General features: G+C 35.6%; 1 protein-coding gene across 2 annotated transcripts in view; it reads left to right on the top strand.

Annotated features, from left to right (window-relative positions):
* The window catches only part of LOC129221939 (serine/threonine-protein kinase PAK mbt-like), a 74441-nt gene that overhangs the window by 2756 nt on the left and 50371 nt on the right, over positions 1-21314 (top strand). The window contains exon 1 of one of the 2 annotated variants that reach the window (XM_054856322.1): positions 18781-18833. The exons of the other annotated variant lie outside the window; for it this stretch is intronic. Coding sequence (XP_054712297.1) covers positions 18799-18833 — 35 coding nt within the window. The 5' untranslated portion in view covers positions 18781-18798. Of the gene's footprint in view, positions 1-18780; positions 18834-21314 lie in introns of those variants that run through there. 2 annotated transcript variants of the gene reach the window in all.

Genomic DNA, 21314 nt, shown 5'->3' with positions numbered 1-21314 from the left:
CATTTGAAAGGATGGAGAGTCTTGTTGACAGGGAGAGTCCCAGTGCGGAGTCTAGTGAGGAGAACTTCAAGTTTTCTGTTAGGGGTCCAGTTGATGTAGTCTTTGATGGATCCAAGATAGGGCTTGTGGTTGAAGTATTTGCAATTAATCCAGTTGCTGTTGATTTTGGATTTGAGTTCTTTTTTGTTCATGGTAAGGATATCTTCAGAGGCGATATCGTACGTGGAGCGGCTTGAGAAGGGCCCGTTTCTGGCAAGGAGATTGGCTTTTTCGTTGACCGGAATACCAAGGTGGCTTGGGACCCAAATGATGGTGATAGATTTAACTTTGTGCAGGGCTTCAACAATTGCTTCAATGGCATAAAAAATAGCAGAATGAGATTTCAGGTTGAACGAAGAGAGGGCACTTAGATTGGACTTGCTGTCAGAGAAAAGAACGTAATCTTCATAATTATTGGCGAATTCTATGATAGCAAGGGAAATAGCTAGGGCTTCAGCAGTAAATATGGAAGCATTTTTATTAATGATGGCCGCAGCGTTGATATTATGAGAAATGTTGATGGCGGCGATACTGTTGAAGTTGTTATTCTTTGACCCGTCTGTGCTGAGGATGATTTTTCCTTAAAGAAAATTAGTTTACTATTCAAAAAAATAAGAGTGTGCTATAGTCGAGTTGATATTCTTGTCTTGAAAAGGGAGGCCATCCGAGATAATGTAGAGATTATTAATATTGAACAGGTCTTCTTTAAATTTTTTTTAATTATTTTGTTACAATAAATATTATTGTCTCTAAGGTAGTCAAAAAGACGGGGAAAGATGTGGTGATTGTCTCTTTTAAAGCGATTGTCAATACTATGTTCTTTAGTTTTGTTCGAAATAGGGGACATCCAATCCAAGGAGAAATGATGGAGGGAATACTTAATGATCATAGAAGAACGTCTGTCGCTGATGCGGTTTTCATTAGCTTCCCAGTAGAGAATAGGGAGAGGAGTCCAACGAGAGAGGAAGGCCGAGAGCCCATCGAAGAGCACTGTTGTATATCACTCAATCTTATTGAGACTGGAAATGCTAGCCGTGTCGTAGACGGTAGACTATTAACCCTCTAATGAGGCTTTTTGCGATGATAACAAGGTTCTTAGCATTGGTGCCGCTGTTATTATTAGCAATGATTTTGATGTAGTTAAGGCGTTGGAGAGCTTTTTTCTGAAGATTAATGATGTGGCTGTTGAATAAAAAATTATTGGTGAAAGTAACGCCAAGGAGTTTCATATTGGTGTCCCAGGGAATAACTTTCCCGTTGTAATGAAACTGGAAATTGGGAGAATATCTTTTCCTAGAAAAGTTCATGGTTACGCTTTTCTCTGGAGCGATTGTTAGTCTCCAATTTTGGGTCCGGGGTGATATGGGAAAGGGTTTTTTCGATTTTAAGCTTGGCGTTTTCTGAAGTATCTGCTTGAGAAAAAATGATGATGTCGTCAGCGTATATGAGAATTTTGGCTCCAAAAGGGATATCATCAAAAATATCGTGCATGTAGATCATGAAATGCAGGGATGCCAGAACGGATCCTTGAGCGACCCCAGCAGAGAGGGTGTGGGAGGCAGAGGTGGCTTCTCTCCACCGAACTTTAATTATCCTGGCTGAGAGGAATTTATTGATCAAACACGCTATTTTGCCGCTGATGGCACATTTCAAAAGTTTCCATGAAAGACTGTCAATCCAGACGCTATCGTAAGCAGATTTAATATCAAGTTTAATGCAAAAAATAAACTTTTTGTTTCTGCGGGCTGTTTGGATGTCTTCTGAAAACTTAGTTAAGGCAGTGTTACAGTCAGGAAAAGGGAGAAAGCCAAGGTGATTACTGTGAAAAAGGTTTTTGGAGATGGACCACAAAACCATGCGGCGGAGAATTAGACGTTCAAATAATTTGGCAGATACAGAACCTAAGGCAATAGGTCTGTAAGAGGAGATATCTGCAGCGGGTTTATTAGGTTTCTTTATAGGAATAATAATAGAAGTTTTCCAGTTTTTCAGGGATGGTGACATTGTTCCACATGGAGTTGAGGTTCTTTAGGAGATTGGTTTTGATATTGTCAGGCATAAGTTTGAAGATTTTTGCAGGGATCCCGTCTTCACCGGGGGAAGTATTCTTCATATGGTTGATAGCAATGTTCAGTTCTTGAATGCTGAAGTTTTTATCTAAATAGTGGGAATGATTAAAGTCAAGTGGGATGGCAGGGAGAGACGGGCGGGAACAATAATGGAAGCAGAAAGCGTTGGCTTGAGCCAGAGCAGAGGAAACAGAGGTGGTTCCGATATTGATGATGTTGTTTGACTCAGTGATCCCCTTGGATCTTTTAAAAACGATGGCTTTAATCATGCGATAGACCGTTTTTGCTAGAGCCAAGATTATTGCATATATTGTTCCAATAGTTGCGAGATACTTTTTTAATTTCTTTACGAAGATTAGCAGAGAAATGCTTGTATTCAAGCCAGTCGTCACGTGAGACTTTTTTTTTTTTTGATTTTCGGAGGAACTTGCGTTTTTGGCCGAGTTGGAAACTGCATTTTTGAGTCTACCAGGGAGGGAATTTGGATTTCTGATCTGAGTGAGTCTTTTTGTTGGTGTTGAGAGCAGTAATAAAGAGATTATGGAGATCATGAAAGTCAGAATTGTCCTGGAAGTTGCTTTTGATGTGGTTTACTACGCATTTCCAATTATGGCTATTCTTCTGGTAATTTGTAGGATGTTGGAGGTAAAAATCTGGGAGAGGTCAATAATGATAGGGTAATGATCAGAATCAAATAGGTCCGGGTGGACATGAAAGTTTAAGAGGGGGAAGAGGTCCATTGAACAAAGTGAAATATCAATAAGGGAGTGAGGCTGGAGGGGGCCCTATGAGTAGGGGAGCTATTGTTGAAAATGCATAGATTGTTGTTGATGATGAAGTTGGCGAGAGAGTCAGCGTTGGGAGAGTTGAACGAACTGCCCCAGTAATTATGATGAAGATTGAAATCTCCGAGAATAAAGAAGGACGTGGAAAGGGAATCTTTTAAGTCCTCAAGCCAATCTGTCGGAATTTTGCCTTTGGGAGAAAAGATATTGATGATTGATGTCAATTTGTTTATTGTTGTTCCAGATGCTGACGCCAAGAATTTCAGTATGAGGGGAGTGAAACCAGTTGAGATTGATTTCAGCAGAGGGTAGGGCTCTGGGGATGATTGTCATAAGGCCACCACCCGCGCCCACTCCTCGGTCTTTACGATAAATGGTGGAATTGAAAAAAAGAAAAGTGGTCATTTTTGAGAAATGTCTCTTGAAAAGCATAAATGTTGTTATGGGCAATTCCATGATAAGGTCAACCAGATGATCAAATTTTCAAAGTTAAAATATGTAAACAAATGAGGTTTCATTTTAAAGTTAAAGATCTGTATATTTTGAAATGCCTGTCTAAAATTTGATCACTTCAGTTATAAATAAGTTACAGCAGGTTAAACCAAGGTCAACATCTTGAGTATTTTCAAACCATATTTGGAGACTCTCGAAGAAATTCTGTTTTTTCCAAAACATTCATGCTAATATTATGAATTGAGATGAATAACCATTTAAAGATACAGAGTGTGGCTGGTGATGTTGCAAAAATGCGTCAAAATATAATTCATTTATATTTGTAAAAGAATTCCTCTGGGGTACATTAAGTGTTTTACGTCCGACACCAAAATGGGCAGTTAATTTTGCCTAGCCAATAATTTTAAAGCTACATACATGTATTTTTGGGTACAAAAGTAAGAATTTCAATCTCTTTGATGTAACCTATTTTCATTTTGTAACAAGTGAATATTTTTTACTAAAATCTAGGTGTCGGACGTAAAAAAATTTTTACATCCGTCATTGTTACATTCCTTTAAATAGCATATGTTTTCAACTGTGTTTCTCCTTTTTTTGGCCTTTAATTTCAAAGTTAAAGTGAAACATGCATCAAAAACAACTTAGTGAATTTATTGTATATACATTTAGGATTGATAGGGGTAAGTAGGACCCCTTTTGAGAAAAGGTGTGTTGAATGAACGTAATACAGTTGATTAAGATCAATTTTGACAAATTTGCCAAAACTGTAAGTCTAAAAAGAAATTAGAAACACTAAATGACTGCGTCTATGTAAAGTTGGCTAAGGAAGAACCATTATCAACATTCAACCCATATAAATCTTGATGGTTTTCTTTCATGTAGGTTTCACAAATAACTAATCACCAGCTTTTGCAGCTGAACTATCAATTCCTACTAAGTCATCATAGTTGTCTTGTATTTCAGTAATACAAATATTTCATCAAAGTTGCTTTTGTTTTTCAAATCCTCACTGTTAGGGGGGGGTGGACCACTTATCCCATAGTGTGGGGACGTCTTATAGTGAAATTTTGTGGGGTAAATGAGGCCCCTCCTCTAAAACAGTTTTTAATAATATTTTACTCAAAAATTCTGACAGCAGTATGCACTTTAGGTTAAACTGTACATGAATGTTTAATGATCATAAAAAAATAAATGCTAACCGGGAAGCACTTCTTTGAAAAATGCTGCTTAAACTCGCCAAAAAATATTATTCAGATTTTTTTTTTTATTTTGACTAAGTTCTCTGGCCCAGAAAAAAATTCCACTTAACCCAAATATATGCAAAACTAATCACTATGATGAACCATGACATGATCAATGTAAAAAAGTATAAAAATCATATGGATATTTCAGTTTTTGGGGGGTGACCCACTTACCCCAGTGTCCCACTTCCCCTAATCAACCCTACTTTTGAATTTACTTGGTAAATTTTGTTTCAGTATATGTAACCTATAATTTACATATTTATGACTGTAATCATTGTTATGTATTTACATTTAAGAGCAATAGTTTACGTCCAATATGAACAATGTACGTCCGACACTGAAAATTTACGTCCGGGACACCAAGCTAAAAATATTTTTTAAAATAATTTTATTCCTTATAATATCATTTGAAAACTGTAATATATGCTTCAATCATAAGTGTACTTTAGAATTATGCTGTTTTTAAAATTAAAATGTAAGCCAATTCACAGACTTTTAATCATTTTTAAGTGAACCTGTGAAAATGTTCCTCAAAACAAGAGACATGGTCTAATTAAACCGGAAAATTTGTGTACCAATTTTTACATTCTTATACCTTGAAAATATGTAAAATGGCATTTTCAAAACAAAAATCTGAAAATTTTCCGTGACACGCCCCCAGATTCCCTTTATCTTTTACTTGTAAGCATTCCACACACTTTAGACCCTCACGCCCCCCCCCCCCCCCCCCACCCCTGACGTGACGTCCAGCCCTCTCTATAATGTTTACAAGGCAGCACCCCTGGGCAATAATTCCATGATAAGGTCAACCAGATGATCAAATTTTCAAAATTAAAATTTCTAAACAAATGAGGTGTCATTTTAAAGATAAAGAGTTGTATATTTTGAAATGCCTGTCTAAAATTTGATCATTTCAGTTATAAATAAGTTACAGAAGGTTGAACTAAGGTCAACGTCTTGAGTATTTTCAAACCATATTTGGTGACTCTCGAAGAAATTCTGTTTTTTCCAAAAAATACATACTAATATTATGAATTGAGATGAATAACCATTTAAAGATACAATGTGTTGCTGGTGATGTTGCAAAACTGTGTCAAAATATAATTCATTTTGATTTGTAAAAGAATTCCTCTAGGGTAAGTGTTTTACGTCCGACACCAAAATGCGCAGTTAATTATGCTGAGCCAACAATTTTAAAGCTACATACATGTATTTTTGGGTACAAAGTAAGAATTTCAATCTCTTTGATGTAACCTATTTTCATTTTGTAACAAGTGAATATTTTTTACTAAAATCTAGGTATGGGACGTAACAAAATTCTTTTACGTCTGACACCATTTACATCCGACACTGTTACATTCCTTTAAACAACATATGTTTTCAACTGTGTTTCTTCTTTTTTGCCTTTAATTTCAAAGTTAAAGTGAAACATGCATAAAAAACATCTTAGTGAATTTATTGTATGTACATAGAGCGTTGATAGGGGTAAGTAGGACCCCTTTTGAGAAAAGGTGTGTTGAATGAACGTAATACAGTTGGTTAAGATCAATTTTGGCAAATTTGCCAAAACTATAAGTGGGAAACGAAATTGGAAACACTAAATGACTGTGTCTATGTAAAGTTAGCTAAGGAAAAACCATTATCAACATTCAACCCATATAAATCTTGATGGTTTTCTTTCAGGTAAGTTTCACAAATAACTAATCACCAGCTGTTGTAGCTGAACTATCAATTTCTACTAAGTCATCATAGTTGTCTTGTATTTCACTAATCCAAATATTTCGTCAAAATTTCTTTTGATTGTCAAATCCTCACTGTTAGGGGGGAACCACTTATCCCATAGTGTTGGGACGTCTTATAGCAAAATTTTACGGGGTAAATGAGGCCCCTCCTCTAAAACAGTTTTTAATAATATTTTACTCAAAAATTCTGATAGCAGTATGCACTTTAAGTTAAACTGTACATAAATGTTTAATGATCATAAAAAATTAATGCTAAGCGGGAAACACTTCTTTGAAAAATGCTGCTTAAACTCGCCAAAAAATATTTTTCAGATTTTTTTTTTTTTTTTTTTTGATTAAGTTTTCTGACCTAGAAAAAAAATTCCACGTAACCCAAATATATGCAAAACTAATCACTATGATGAACCATGACATGATCAATGTAAAAAAAGTATAAAAACCATATGGATATTTCAGTTTTTGGGGGGTGACCCACTTCCCCCAATCAACCCTACTTTTGAATTTACTTGGTAAATTTTGTTTCAGTATATGTAACCAATAATTTACATATTTAATGTAATCATTGTTATGTATTTACATTTAAGAGCAGTAGTTTACATCTAATATGAACAATTTACGTTCGACACCAAGCTAAAAATATTTTTTAAATAATTTTATTCCTTATAATATCATTTGAAAACTGAAATATGCTTCAATCATAAGTGTACTTTAGAATTATACTGTTTTTAAAATTAAAATATAAGCCAATTCACAGACTTGTAATAATTTTTAAGTGAACCATCAATTTTACTATTTGTGTGTTTACGTCCGACACCAACTCTTTTAAGTTTTTTAATTTATACTTTAGAGACCTATTTTAAAAAACTAACATGATTTTTTATTCAGTGGGATGTAGTAAGTATCTTGTAAATAAATTTGATCATTTTGGAACAGTTTATATATGGTAAATAGGAATTAAAACTGAGAAATTTTTCTTCATTTTTTACGTCCGACACCATGAAATTGTCCCCCTGCATGATATAAGATTGTTTTTAAAAGTTCAACGTCGAAAAATTCCAAAGGAGAGTCACCAAATTCCCTATGTAGTTTAACATTGGGTAGAGTATACTTCAGCTTTTAAATGCTGCCGAATGAGATAACTGAGCCTCCTCTTCTCTCAAATGTGACCAATGATAGTTTTTTTTTTTTTTAATAGTTTAAAGTCTATACGTTTTCGGAAAGAGGTCCCCTTTCCATTCATTTTACTACTGTAACCTAAAATTGCATTTCTAAAACTTCCCATTTCGGAGAATTTCTGGGAAGAGCCCTTAACATTCTATTGTATACAAAGATAAACTAAAATAGACTTCAATTTTGAAAAAAAAAAGTTAAGAAAATAAAATCGTGAGGGAACCCCTTCTTTCCCCTCTTCTCAACATTTCCGAAAATTGTAAAATTGCAGATTTTGGCATCAACTTTGAAAATATCGCTTGGAAGGGTGAACTAGAACCCCTTCTCCCGATTCTTTTCTCCTTATGCCTATATAGATCAACCAATTTTGAAAATTTCCGGGGGAATTTGCCTGATTCCTCCCTCTCCTCATGTCTTTCCTATGTTGTCCAAATAGGAGTCTAAAGGTGTACCTTTTCAGACTTATAACTATTAGTTTCCTTCTTTGAAGGCACATAAAAAATGTGTAGTTTAATGTCTTTGCTCGACTCGGAAGAATAATACTCTTTTGCCGACTGGGCCAAAGTCAGCCAGTCAGCCCCTGAAAGTAACTAATAAGTATTCACAAGTAAGAGATAAAATGTTTAATTTATCTGCTTGTGTCATTCATTATTACCTCTCGTTTGGGCTCATAATTAGTATTTATTCATAGTATAACTTCTCCCTAAAACACGCTAAAAACCAGCCAAGGGTGTGTTCCCTTCAGGGGTGTTTGTGATCCAAAATCTCCAAAAATTTTAGGCTAACAACATTCTAAAGCAGAAAAAGTATTGAAAAAAAAACTTTTAAATTACGTGCGCACTTTTTTTTTTTTTTTTTTTCACGTTTTTGAACTTTTGCTTCTTTAAGAGGAGAGGGCGGCAGATTTCGAATCTGCCTTGGGCGGCTGTGTCTAAATTCGGCCCTGACCCCCCCCCCCCCCTCCCGCTATAAAAAAAATATAAAAAAGTCATGTCACAACCAAAGGACTTTCACGGCGGGCACAGCTGTCTTCGTTGATAACCTCTTGAATTCGATTTCTTGCTTTATTGACTCAGCACTTCCGGAAAACTTTTTCATTCTAGGCAGGCTATTTATTTTTTCTACGTCAAAGGGATAATGATACTTTCACCTTTCAAGTTTATTTGTGTTCCTGGTTTTGTATATCTTGTACAAATACACTATTTTTATCGTATCCGGATGCATTTTTGTTTGTGTGAAAGGAAGCTCCTATAGTAGCTGTGCTAAGTTTAAATGTATTAAATCTCATGATGTTACTAGGAAACATAGGACAAGTTCCTAGGAATGATTACTAGGAAACAAATTATTATATTTAAGCATATAGATGATTGTTTTATTGCTTAACTTTTATTTTTATGTTAGCTTATCCGATAGTTATGAATAAGTGAAAATAGTGAGAATGAGCTTTACTTCATGCTAGTTATCATTCGATGAAGTATATGCTTCATATTTTATCTGTTCTGATGTGCTAAGCATAGAAGTCTTAACTGCACTTTTTACCAAAATTGAGTTATTGTCACGTACTTTACCTGAATGCAATGTTTTGTGGCTATTTGTGGATGGGAAGATTTCTTTTTTTTAATTCTGAAAAAACCGGCGTCTCGAGTCAAGTATATGGAATCGTTAAACTTTAAAGGGCAATTTCTCAGTTTCAGTTCGACTGCTGGTACGACTTATGTGCTTAGCACGGTGGTACATTCAAACCTGTTTTTATGCGGTGAATAGAGACCGCATAAAAAAAAAAGTTGTTCAAAGCTTCTAGAGTATCTATGAAAAGTTGTTTTCGCAACGCAGTTAAGATTTTTTTTTTATATGCGGTGAATAGGAACTGCATAAAAAAATCTCACGTAGAAAATAACCCCAAAAAGTTATCTTTAAACGAAATCCAAAAAAACCAAGTGATAATAATTTTGTCGAGTAGTCGGACAAAATTTCCCGAATAAGGATATTTTTAGGAGGTCACAGTGACTTCCTATCGGGATGCCCCTGTCGTCACTTGAAGATACTACCTCACACTCGTTTTTTAATAAGTTCGCCAATAGAGTCCAATCTGATTGAAATTTTCATATACCGCACAAAAACAGGTTTGGGTGTATATCTTTTTGATATGATTTTTACTATATTAAATAATTTTTCCTTTTTTTATTCCTTAACAAAATATCAAGCACTTGGGTTCGAATGACTACAGCAAGCAAATATGATTTTAGCCATGTATTTAAACAAAAACATTTAGTAACTTCCCTTAATAGCACCACCTCACGAAAAAATGGTCGTCTTGTCCCGCTCGGGACAGTTAATATATTTAATAAAAACTAACAATTTAAAAAGGCAATGTCAACAATTTTTTGTTGCATGCGAAGTCACACACGTATGTGAGATTTCTTACGCAAGAAAGTTTGTTCATTACTTTTTAAAATTATTTTTTAGTCAAATATGTTGGCTGTAGACATGCCAACAATTCCTGCTTTAGTCAGGAGACTCCTGCTGCGAGAGTAATTTCTCCTGATTTTTAAGGAATTTAAAAAGTCGTCGAACTTTGTGATTGTAAAAGGCCTTTTTATTTAGTTTTGCGTTGATCTTAGTAGAACAATTCAAAAACCTTATGACTGTTAAAGCAAGGAAATCAGATGTTTGTTACAGAAAAAAATATGTTAAAGTGGCTTTCAAAAAATATAAACTTAAAAATTTTAATGGTATATCTCGTTGATTAATTTTGTCCAGCAACATGAAAATCATCAAATTTGTTCTGGCATTCATCTGGTTCCAAGGTACAAAAATTAATCTTGCTTTCTCATTTTGTTTCTCCTACTTTTCCGCTTTACAAGTTGGCAAGTTTGTAGCTGTCACGTGGGAGGACAAAATGGCGGCTTTCCCGTGGAAGGGCCCAATAGTTGTTTTTTTTTTTCCTTTCTTTCTTTTTTTGCAATGATGCAATCAAAATGTGTTTTCGTCCCGGTTTTGTGTTATACTCTAGTAATTTCAAAAGAATTTAGCTGAATCCCGGCGAGCATGGGTGTTCCCATCCATATACGCCGTATACTCTCAAACATCTTTTATAAACATAGCGCCCTCAAGCTTCAAAAACTTTCATAATATGGTATATTATGTAGTATATAAATTGCATACACATATTGTGCTCAATGAATTACTGGGAGTATACCCTCAGAAAAATTGATGGGAATATCACCGCCGGCGAGTGACAGTGAATGCTTTGCAATTAAATATTAATTTTCAAATTCGACGTGAAACTGTGCGAATGATTCGATAAAAAAAAAAAAAAATTTTTTTTGAAGAAAAATATTCTTTCGTAATGGCGTGCTGAACGTTTTCCAAATTTTAATTGAAATTGAAGGTAAGAATGTTTTCTCCTTAAAAAAAAAAAGGTTGGTCAGAGAGAAGAAATTTATTCAAGTTTCAAATGTTAGGTGAAACGACATTTCTGTTGAAAGATACGCTTTGTTGATTTCACTATCGGACATTTGAGTTTAAATTACAAATTGTTTTTTCTTCCTGCTGCCATCAAATTGAACTCTCACCTTGCCAAGTCTTAATCGGCATCACTGTATTAATATTTATTCCCAAGAAAGATCATTAGCACTTCCGGAACAATGCCTGGGGAAAGAATGGGCTTCCAGGCTAAAGCCGCATAGAACCGGTTGCCTTTAACCTCCTGAACAAATGTCATTTAAGTAAGAATTCAGGTCATTAACGGTTAATTTAAGCCACTATAATCCCAAAGAGAATCTTGTTTATTGTCGCTGTGTATTGTCCGCAAATGTTTTAACTGCCTGTAAGTTGTTTGTAATATCTTAAAAAATTTGCGCATGGGAAAAATCGATATATCACGTAGAACAATTAATCCCCATTTCACTGGCTCTTACAGAAAAATTTAGTAACTTAAACGTCAAAAAATTAACTTTTTTACTTTTTTTTTTTTTTGAAAATGGTTTGATTAAATTTATTAAAACCTTTTGTGGATTATTATGTATGGTTTAAAGAATATTCCATAAATTTTTGATCAAAAAACATCCACAGAACAAACCAGTGACAGAGCTTTTTCCAGAGCACCTTTGGAGAAAGATGATTTGCGATGTACACTGTATCTCAGCTGACGTTTATCTGAAATCAAATTCTATTTGAATTTAATCAAAGTATTAATTAATCCTCCCCCCCCCCCCCTACGTTCCCAGATCTTTTTTTGTCCGGCTTTAAAATTTTTGGTAAACTAATTCCGCTGTTTTGTCGGTAAAAAATGCATTAAAAAAAAAAACTCAAACTCAACGTAGGGGGGAGGTTTTTTATATGCAGAATGTGTGTACTAAATTTGTAATGGATCGGTCAATTGGTTTTAAAATGGGAGTGAACACCGACTTTGACAAAGTGGTTTCGAGAAAAACGCGTTTAAGGTTATAGAAGCTAAGAGGCATCAACTCCAGCTCTCCATAAAAGGCGGTCCCTGTATCAGCTTCGATGTCTTGAGTCTCTTCTTCTTTTTTTTTTTTTTTTGAGCAATCACGATTGCTTATTGCTTTCACTTGACTGTTTTTGGCGTCCTATCATTTCATTTTCCCACCGCCACCCTCCGCACCATCACCGTCGACCGGCTCCTCACGATGCTGCTCCTATAGCGAAAGCCGTCTCCAGGTTGCATCCATGTCCTACACACACGCGCATACATAATTACATACACAACTACACTCACACACACACAAACACATACACCTACACACACATGGATACATATAGACACCTACACATATACACACAACTACCCACACATTCATGCCTGTACACATACACATACCCCCTACATACAAACACACACGCCTACATACACACACTCGTGATTGCGAAAAAACATAATTTGAATTCAAGATGTCAAAATTCATTTTTTTTTTTTTTTTTTTTTTTTTTTTTTTTTTTTGAGCAATCACGATTGCTTATTGCTTTCATTTGACTGTTTTTGACGTTCCTTTGATTTTTCCCACCGCCACCCTCTGCACCATCACCGTGGACAGGCGGGCTCCTCACGATGCTGCTCCTATAGCGAAAGCCGTCTCCATCCATGTCCTACACACACGCGCATACATACACAAACTACACACACACATACCCACACAAACACATAGACCAACACACACATACCCACACAAACACATAGACCAACACACACATACACAAACACACACGCCTACATACACACACTCGTGATTGCGAAAAACATAATTTGAATTCAAGATGTCAAAATTCAAATTATTATTATTATTTTTTTTTCTTTTTTTTTTTTTAGCATTATTTAACTAACCCCGAGCCAGCAGCACTGACATTCTGAGCGTCTGCAGCTGTACTGCTGCATTTTTCGGCAGCTGTCGGAACTACAGTTCGAAGGAGCGGAGACTGAATACTTGATAACTTTGAGAATTTTGCTCGAAACGACTTGAAATTTTGGGAATATATTTTTGAAATGTTCAACTACAAGACGAAGCAAAAAAGAAAAAATCACGTTTTATAACTGCAAAACCCTTTCCCTCCCCCTTTAATAACATTTTTGAAGTTGCCCATAACGAGCTGTGTGAAGGATAATATCAACCCAAATAAGTAATAGCTGAAGCAATATTCTTTGTATATGTTTCAACTTTTTTTTTTTTTTTTTTTTTTTGTTACACGTGCGACATCTGTATCTGGTTAATGTGACCTCATAAAAAGTTGTCGCTTCTATGTTGAACTGCCACGCATTTACTATCCCCCCCCCCCCAAAAAAAAAAAATGACGAGGAAACTGAGGTCTTGTCAAATTATTATGGTTAAACGTACTTTCTTCGTCGTCAATTGCAAGCTGTCAATCAAGACTTGCGACTATTTTCACAAATGCGGATGTAGTCGCTGGGTTTTGTTTTTTTTAGAAATTACGATTTTTCACTTTTTTAATCACACATGCCTTCGGTTTTTGTTTGAAACATTTCTGGAAAACTCTCCAATTTTCAGAATTTGGGTTTTGCAGCATTTTTTCTGATCTTCAGAGTCGCAGCGGCACTGCCTGATCCTTGTTCAGCTATTTTTGTCGTGTTGAATCGAACTGCTGCTTAATCCACTGCAGCGCACAAGTACTCACCGATGACGTAAATTACAAACTTTAGAAACAATTATCAGTCTCATAATGTTCAAAAAATAATGCAACCTTGTTTTCTGAACTTCAACATTCGTAATTTAACTTATGATTTATTTATTTTTTTAGAATATAACAAACGAGAACTTTTATGCACTGAAGCTACTGTTCCGAACACTCCACTTATTTCATTTTACTTTTTTCTTCGCTGGAAAGAATTTAAAAACAAAAAGTGGGAAAACAATTCTTTTCCCTCTTAGCACTCTCTTATGACGAAACTGAAAACAACGGATCCTCGGCGGCCTTCGAGGTCGCATTTCAAGAAAACCTCTTATGGGTTGCGTCGATTCGGTTTTTATAATATAATTGTAACCCGGTGCATAGCGGAACCTCAACCAAGCGTGGCGGTGGCCGTGACGTTGTCGAGTGCTTCCAAACCTACCCCGCCATTTATGTATTTATGTGACGACCGCCGACATCAGAATGCGTCATTTATATTGCAATTTTGGCATGCCGAAAATCGCTTAAGAAAGAGAGAGTTCTTGGAGGAGGAAGCAAATTAAATATTTCCGAGGTCGTTTTGCAAAGAAAGGCAATTTAATCTGAATGCATAGTAGAATGTGTTTTTTTAATTTTTCGCTACAAATGCTAATTCTGAAATGATTTCGTGATATCTTCTCGTTTTCGTTTATTTATTGACTTTCCACAATATGCTCGTGTTCTTCTTCTAGTAATGCTCTGGATGGTGGATTGGAAATTGTTGCAGTACATTTCTGAAACTAATGGCTCTGAAAAAAGATAAATACCGACCTCAAGCCATCTGAGAATTAAAACATCGTGAAAAGTAGGCAAATAAATGGCATCTATGTAACGCAATCATGTTTCAAAAAGACATCTGCTGCATTTTTAATTTTAAATGAAGTTGCATTTTGGTTACACCCGAAGAAGTACTGTAGCAATAATTTTCTAACTTGAACATAGATGACTCCACTGTACCTTCCCGAATTCTAAAGTTGAAGATAAGCAATTGTCACTTCACCTTTAACAGCAAATCTTCTAAATTAGTATCTTGCTTACACTCAACGAGAAAAACAATCTCACTGTCAGTACATAAAGGAAAAACCCAAGCAAAATCAGAGAGAGAGAGAGAGAGATTTGCGATTTTTAGAAGTTGAATTGAAATTAGAAATTCTTGGGAATAAAAAATGTTTTCTTGCAAAAAGCGTCGGAGCAAAATTTTGATGCGAAATTTAAAATGTTAGGAAGAACGGAAAGTTTTTTTTTTTTTTTTTCCAAATTAAAAGTGGCTGAAAAGGAATTGAAAGTATATAAAAAAAAGTTTTTATTTTTAACTTTTATGTTTTGAGATATTTAATGTTTTTATTGTTTTGTAATAAAATACAATGCGCAACTTTCACATTCTTACCATTGAAATAAGATTGGCATGATACCATGTTGGGAAACAATTTGTGTGCAACTGAAGAGAGCTCTGTTAGTCCAGGTGATCCCGCAGAAACCATGCAGCTGAGATGTCTATTTATCAAAATATATGTAGTATGTTTTTACTTTCTTCTATATCTAATATATAGAAGAAAGTATTGGATTCGTGCAAATTTTCGAATTTCGAATTTTGACGGATTCGAACGTTTTGAGGTGTGCTAAGTTCATTTCGACCATTTTTGGAAAATGTCTGTCTGTCTGTGTGTGTGTGTGTATGTATGTGTGTGTGTGTGTGTATGTATGTGTGTCACGTCTGTGTGTGACCAGTTTTTGTGGCCGCTCTACAACAAAAACTACCGCATGAAATCGAACAAAATTTAGTACACATATGTGCCCCTATGTGAACTTGTGCCCATTAGTTTTTGGCGCGAATTCCTCCAAGGGAGGTGGAGCAATGGGACGTTTTTCGAGTTACGCGTGCTTGCTATTCCTCAGGAAGTTACTGGCGGAATCAAACAAAATTTGGTCCATATGTTGGTATTAACAGGAACAGGTGCTGATTCAATTTTGGTGTCAATAACTCAAACGGGGGTTGAGCTATAGAACGTTTTTTGTCGTCAATTGTGACTGCTGTATCTCAAGAAATAATGAACGGAATGAAAGAAAAATTTATCGGCAAGTAGCCCTTAGTGGGTATAAGAACTGATTTTATTTTTGTGTCAACAGCTAAAAAGGGGGCAGCGCAATCACCCGTTCTTTTTTTCCATTTTGAGTGCCCTATCTCAAGAAGTAATGCTACGTTCTGCTTGAAATTTGGAATATATGTGAATCCATATGTAAACAGGCTTTGGTTCTATTTTGACGCCGATCGCTCCAAGAGGTGTTGATTTTTTTTTTTTTTTTTTTTTTTCGAATAAAAATATTTTTATTAATGCAACAATAAGAAAGATAAATCGTAATAGATTGTCGTCTGCGTATTTCTCGTGATTTTAATTGTATGGAAATGATAGGAAATATTATCTCAATGATTTAAAATTTTTAACTGTTGCCATCTTATGTTTGTTAACAAATAAAATATTTGTAATTCAATCAAGCAAGGCTTTTAAAATAACTTTCAATTTTCGCTCTTTGCTTTGCTTTTGCAATAATTCAGACATTGGGTCAAGTTTTTGCATGTGTAATTTTGTTTTTGTTGGGAATATTGCTTCCTCGTCAAGCATGGGGAGGGATCAGAAAAAAAAAAGAAAAAGAAAAATATAGAAGAAAGTTTCGTGATGGCCACAACATACTAGTTTTATTAATTTTATTTAAAAAATGATAGACTATTACAGATGCTATTTTCCTTGTTTGGCGACTATTTTGCAGATTATTTTTCTTTTTAAGAGACTACTAAAACGACTACTTTAGGACTAAAATTCAGTGGCAGCCTTCTTGGTAATAATGGTAGGAAATATGAGTTTTATGTAGAAACATTAAAAAAATAAGATTCTATTTTGTATTTTTCTTTCTTTAAACACGTAAATTAGGTCTAACGTACGTGACCTCGGTTTTATTTTATTTTTTTATTTATTTATTTATTTTTTTTTTTTCATACTGTGATGAGAAAAAGGATGTAAAATGTAACTGCACCAAATAAAAGTTTTTAATTTTTTACTTCATTTGTATTACGTACAGCTGTTTACGTTGAAAACTAATGTATGTAAATTGTTCTGCTGTTTTCCCTGTAGAATGCCTTTTTCTTCCACCATGAGTTTAATGGTAATGAACTATGAAAAGTGGGGATCCTTCCCCCCCCCCCCCCAGTTCCAACGTGTTTACCTCTGCATCCTTTCTCCTTGATCGTTTTTCCAAAAAAAAAAAAAAAAAAAAAGACGAAAAGGAAGTGGGTGTTTAGAATTCTTACGTTGGTACGCTCGTCGTGGGCGTAAATTGCTGCGACTGGTTTCTTTTCAACTTCTTTTCCACTTATTAATAGTTTCATCTGGTTTTCACTGGAACATTTACTAATTCTTGTTATTAGCATTCGTATCACAACTCGTTCTAGGTATGATGTTTATTAATGTTCAAAAATATGTATTTTGATATCGTTTGCGGCGATAATCTTTTGTGTAATTGATGTTCGCAATTTTAGAGCTTGAATACGATACCTTGCGGTGATTTAAAAAATAGCCAAAGAGGTGAAACATTCGGTTCACGTTTTTCCTTTGTGATAAAACACAGGCTTCATACAGTAATTTCAGAAGAATAGAAAAGAAAAACCGTCATTCACACGAGAAGAAATTACTGTCATTTACTATGCTTAAAAGCAGGTTAAAAGTTACGGCTTTTGTCTGTTTTACCTTTTTCAGCTGCTAATAGCCAGAGATTACAGCGCCCCCTGTAGTTTCTACGAATTGCGAATCGGTTTTAGCCCAGTAAAATCATTCGATGTTAACAATAGTTGCAACCGTCCAAGTAAAACCAGAACCTTTATTTTAGTAGATACATTGAGATGGTATCAGACGTGGATAGTTGCAATTCAAATGTTTCAATCAGGCATGGATAGTTGCAATTCAAATGTACCGAAATCGTGCTTATTAGAACAGGTCTAAATTTTGGCCCATGGCATTCCAATTTGCCAGAATCGTCAGACAAAATGTGTCGATTAATGATATTTTGGGTAGTCACAGTGACCTACCATCGGGACGCCGCTGAGGGAGGGGGTAACAAAAAGTGTGACGTCACGCATTTTTTGTTAAGCACCCTTTTATACGTTTTTATCACTTAAACGTTTTTTTAAATTTGTCCCTGCAGAACCCAATACATATTTTCCGGATGCCTACCATACGTTTCTTCCTTTATGCGCTTTTTTCATGCTGTCCCTTTAAAACAGTATAAACGGTGCTTCACTACGTTCACGGAAAATGCATGTGACATGGAGGGGGGGGGGGGGGGGGGTGAAAGCAAAGTGTGATGCTCTAACAAAGGGAAGAGAAAGGTCAAAAACTGATTGAAAAAAGTGCGCCTTCATTTATGGACACGACAGCATTTTTATGCTAATTTTAAAATACGGCTAAATTAACAAATGCACGAGCTGTGTAACAGCAGGACAATTTTCCCTAGCAAAAAATATTTGACTCGTTGTCTCTGTCTTAATCATTTCCTTTGTACAGAACCTAATTTGTTTCACAGACTAGCAATAATTTTCCAAGTACTAACAGGCCTGAATGCACAGTATTTCCAAATCTCAAACTGGGGCGCCCCGATGGAAGGTCACTGTGACCTTCCAAAAATTTCCGAATTTGGCAAATTTTGTTTGACGATTCGACAAAATTTGGAGTACCCATTCTGCAATATCATTCGGCGAAATTCGGAGTTCCATTCGGCAAAATTGTCATCATTCGGCGATTAAGAATTTTCGTCGTCCCGAAAATTTTGAGTTCGGGGCGCCTTAGATATTAAGCGGGTTTGTATTTGAGAGAAACAGCCAGATGTTTACGCAAATGTTCTTCAGGTGATCGACACCTAACAGCACGAGTTCAGTTCAGGCGAAAAGTTTGCCATCGCTTCATCACTTCGGTTCGTCTGCGAGTTTTTCTCGTCTGCTGGATTGCCCGCGGTGGTGTAGTTCTCTCTTCCCGATTGCATTCTTGGCTGGTGGCTCAGTTCAGAATCAGCTGCGGTTGCCACAGCAGTCAGGAATCTGTCAGCCTCTTGGATATACCTTTTCAGGATGCTCAGCGATGGGGGAATGCCTGTCTGCGTTTCGTGAGTATTTCATTCATTAATTTCTGCACGTGGCAGTTCCTTTGTGGGGGCTGGGGTGGGGGCGTGTAAACAAAAGTGTTTTTGTGTGCTGTTTTGAAAAGGAATTTCTTTCCCGGTTTCGCTCTTTTGTCAAATTGTGGAATGTGTGCTTGGTGGATCTTGTTGCAGTTCCCGGGGGACGGGGAGGCTATTTCTTCTAACGAACTCCTTTTTACTTTCTTCTATATCTAATATATAGAAGAAAGTATTGGATTCGTGCAAATTTTCGAATTTCGAATTTTGACGGATTCGAACGTTTTGAGGTGTGCTGAGTCCATTTCGATCATTTTTGGAAAATGTCTGTCTGTCTGTATGTGTGTGTGTATGTGTGTGTGTATGTGTGTCACGTCTGTGTGTGACCAGTTTTTTGTGGCCGCTCTACAACAAAAACTACCGCATGAAATCGAACGAAATTTTTTGAAATATCTTGCTTAATCCTTGATTTCTGTGGCATTTGAAATTCCATCCGGTCTTAAACATTTGCGTGCGATTGTGTGCGACTCAGATGTGAGACGCTAAAACTTCCAAAATATATTTTTAAAATATTAAAAAATCGGCTGTTGTTTACAATTTAAGATTTGAGGAAGTAAAATTTTTTAACAATTTTTCTGTTAGGGAAGAGAATTTCCGCTTGAAAAAATACGTTGAGGGGAGACAAACAGTAGCGTAACTATGGGGTCTAGCGCCCCTGGCGAACTAAAGAAATTGCGCCCCCCCCCCTAGGGTCGCCCACGTGGGAAGTCACCGGAGGTCATTGTGACCTGCAAAAAAAAAATTTTTAGGAACATTTTTATCAATTGATTCGACAAATAGAGGCAGCAATGTAATTTTTTTTCTTATTTTCTTTTTAGAATTCTTTTCAATGATGCCCAATGTTCCTTCTCAGTAGATTATATATATATACCCCCTCTAGCTCTTTTTCTTGCGAGGTTTTTTTTTTTTTTTAATTTTTTAAAAGCATTTTTCAAACTCTGTAATAATAAAAAAAAACTCTTAAATTTTTTTTTCTTAAGTAGTCGAAATGCCGCCCCCCAGACTGCTGCGCCCCTGGCGAGAGCCACTCATGCCAACCCGTAGTTACGCTACTGGAGACAAACATCTGTGCAAAATTTATGATTAATTTCTTTGAAATTAGATTAATATTTTTTCTTTCCCACAAAATTATTTTTCACCATTAAAAATTAATAATATTTTTACTGCTTTATGAAATGGAAGACATGACCGCTAACAGAAGTAATACATGAGGACTGTTGTGGATCACTTTTATCCCTTTGATGAAATTTTTCACAAAAATCTCGATCGCACAAAACACTTAATAAAAAAGCGAACGGCAAAAACGGACCTTCAAAAGCGCCTTCAATGTCCAATAAAAAATTCTCCAAAGCTAATAAAAATGCCTAATATAATGCCTAAACAAAAAATAAAATAAGTTTAATTTCAGTTTTATCCCACTCTGAGCTAATATTCTCTTAAATCATATATAATACTTTTTTTCGTCCAAAACGAGTAAAATTCAGTTGCATTAAATTTATAAAATTTGCACAAAAAAGAGCATGCCCCCCCCCCCCCATCAAAAAAAAATGAAATGTGGAGAGGCTTCTGTCACAATCACTTTCTCGATGCTCGGTCTTTAATGTTTTCTCCAGGGCTGAAATGTTGTTTATAATAATCTAGCCTTAAAATGATAGATAATTTATAAAAAAAAAATATATTTTTATTTTTGCAATCAACTTCTTATGATTGTTTGAGTTTTTGGTTCAAAGCCCAGTTGAAGTTCACTTCGTTGTAGAGCTCCTGAGGGAGAGCTGCAAGCCTTCTAAGAGTGATGTCCCTGCATTTACATATTGCATAGGACAAAACTATCTGGTAATTCGATGAGTGTTGAAAACGTGCTTCAACAACAGCCTCGTTTCTCAAAGCCAGCAACGAAAACAGACATAACAGCGCTGTGCTCTGATCCCGGAGGCATATGATCAACCTTTACTTTGCTAGAGAGCATATAAATTTTTGGAGACTGCTGATTGGATGTCGCATAAAAGCGTCATCCATCTCCTTTAGCATGTGTTGCAAACTCCAATCGTTGCAAATCTGTTTTATGAGAAAAATTGCACGGATGGCAATATGATGTTTATTCTTTCAAAATGTGCTTGGCCAAAAAATTCTCAGGCGTTGAAAATAATCGATGTGTTCATCTTGTGATATTGAATGTTTTGGTCCGCAAAGTTGGTGTGTTTTCTATTGGGGGTTCGTTGTGGCCTGGGTTTTTAGGAATCTCTTGTCTAGAGCAAGATGCTTACTATTATTATTTACTAAAATATCTTTCGATTGAATCTTTACTAAGATATAAGGATTTTAACTTGTTTCAGGCTGTGGTTCGCATTTAAAGAATAAAGCTATAATAATTTATGAAGCAGTCTGATTGCTTATTGTTTCTAGTCTGTT

This window comes from Uloborus diversus, chromosome 5 (assembly GCF_026930045.1).
Source record: "Uloborus diversus isolate 005 chromosome 5, Udiv.v.3.1, whole genome shotgun sequence".
NCBI lineage: Eukaryota > Metazoa > Arthropoda > Arachnida > Araneae > Uloboridae > Uloborus > Uloborus diversus.
This window is presented reverse-complemented; position numbering and strand designations above follow the sequence as displayed.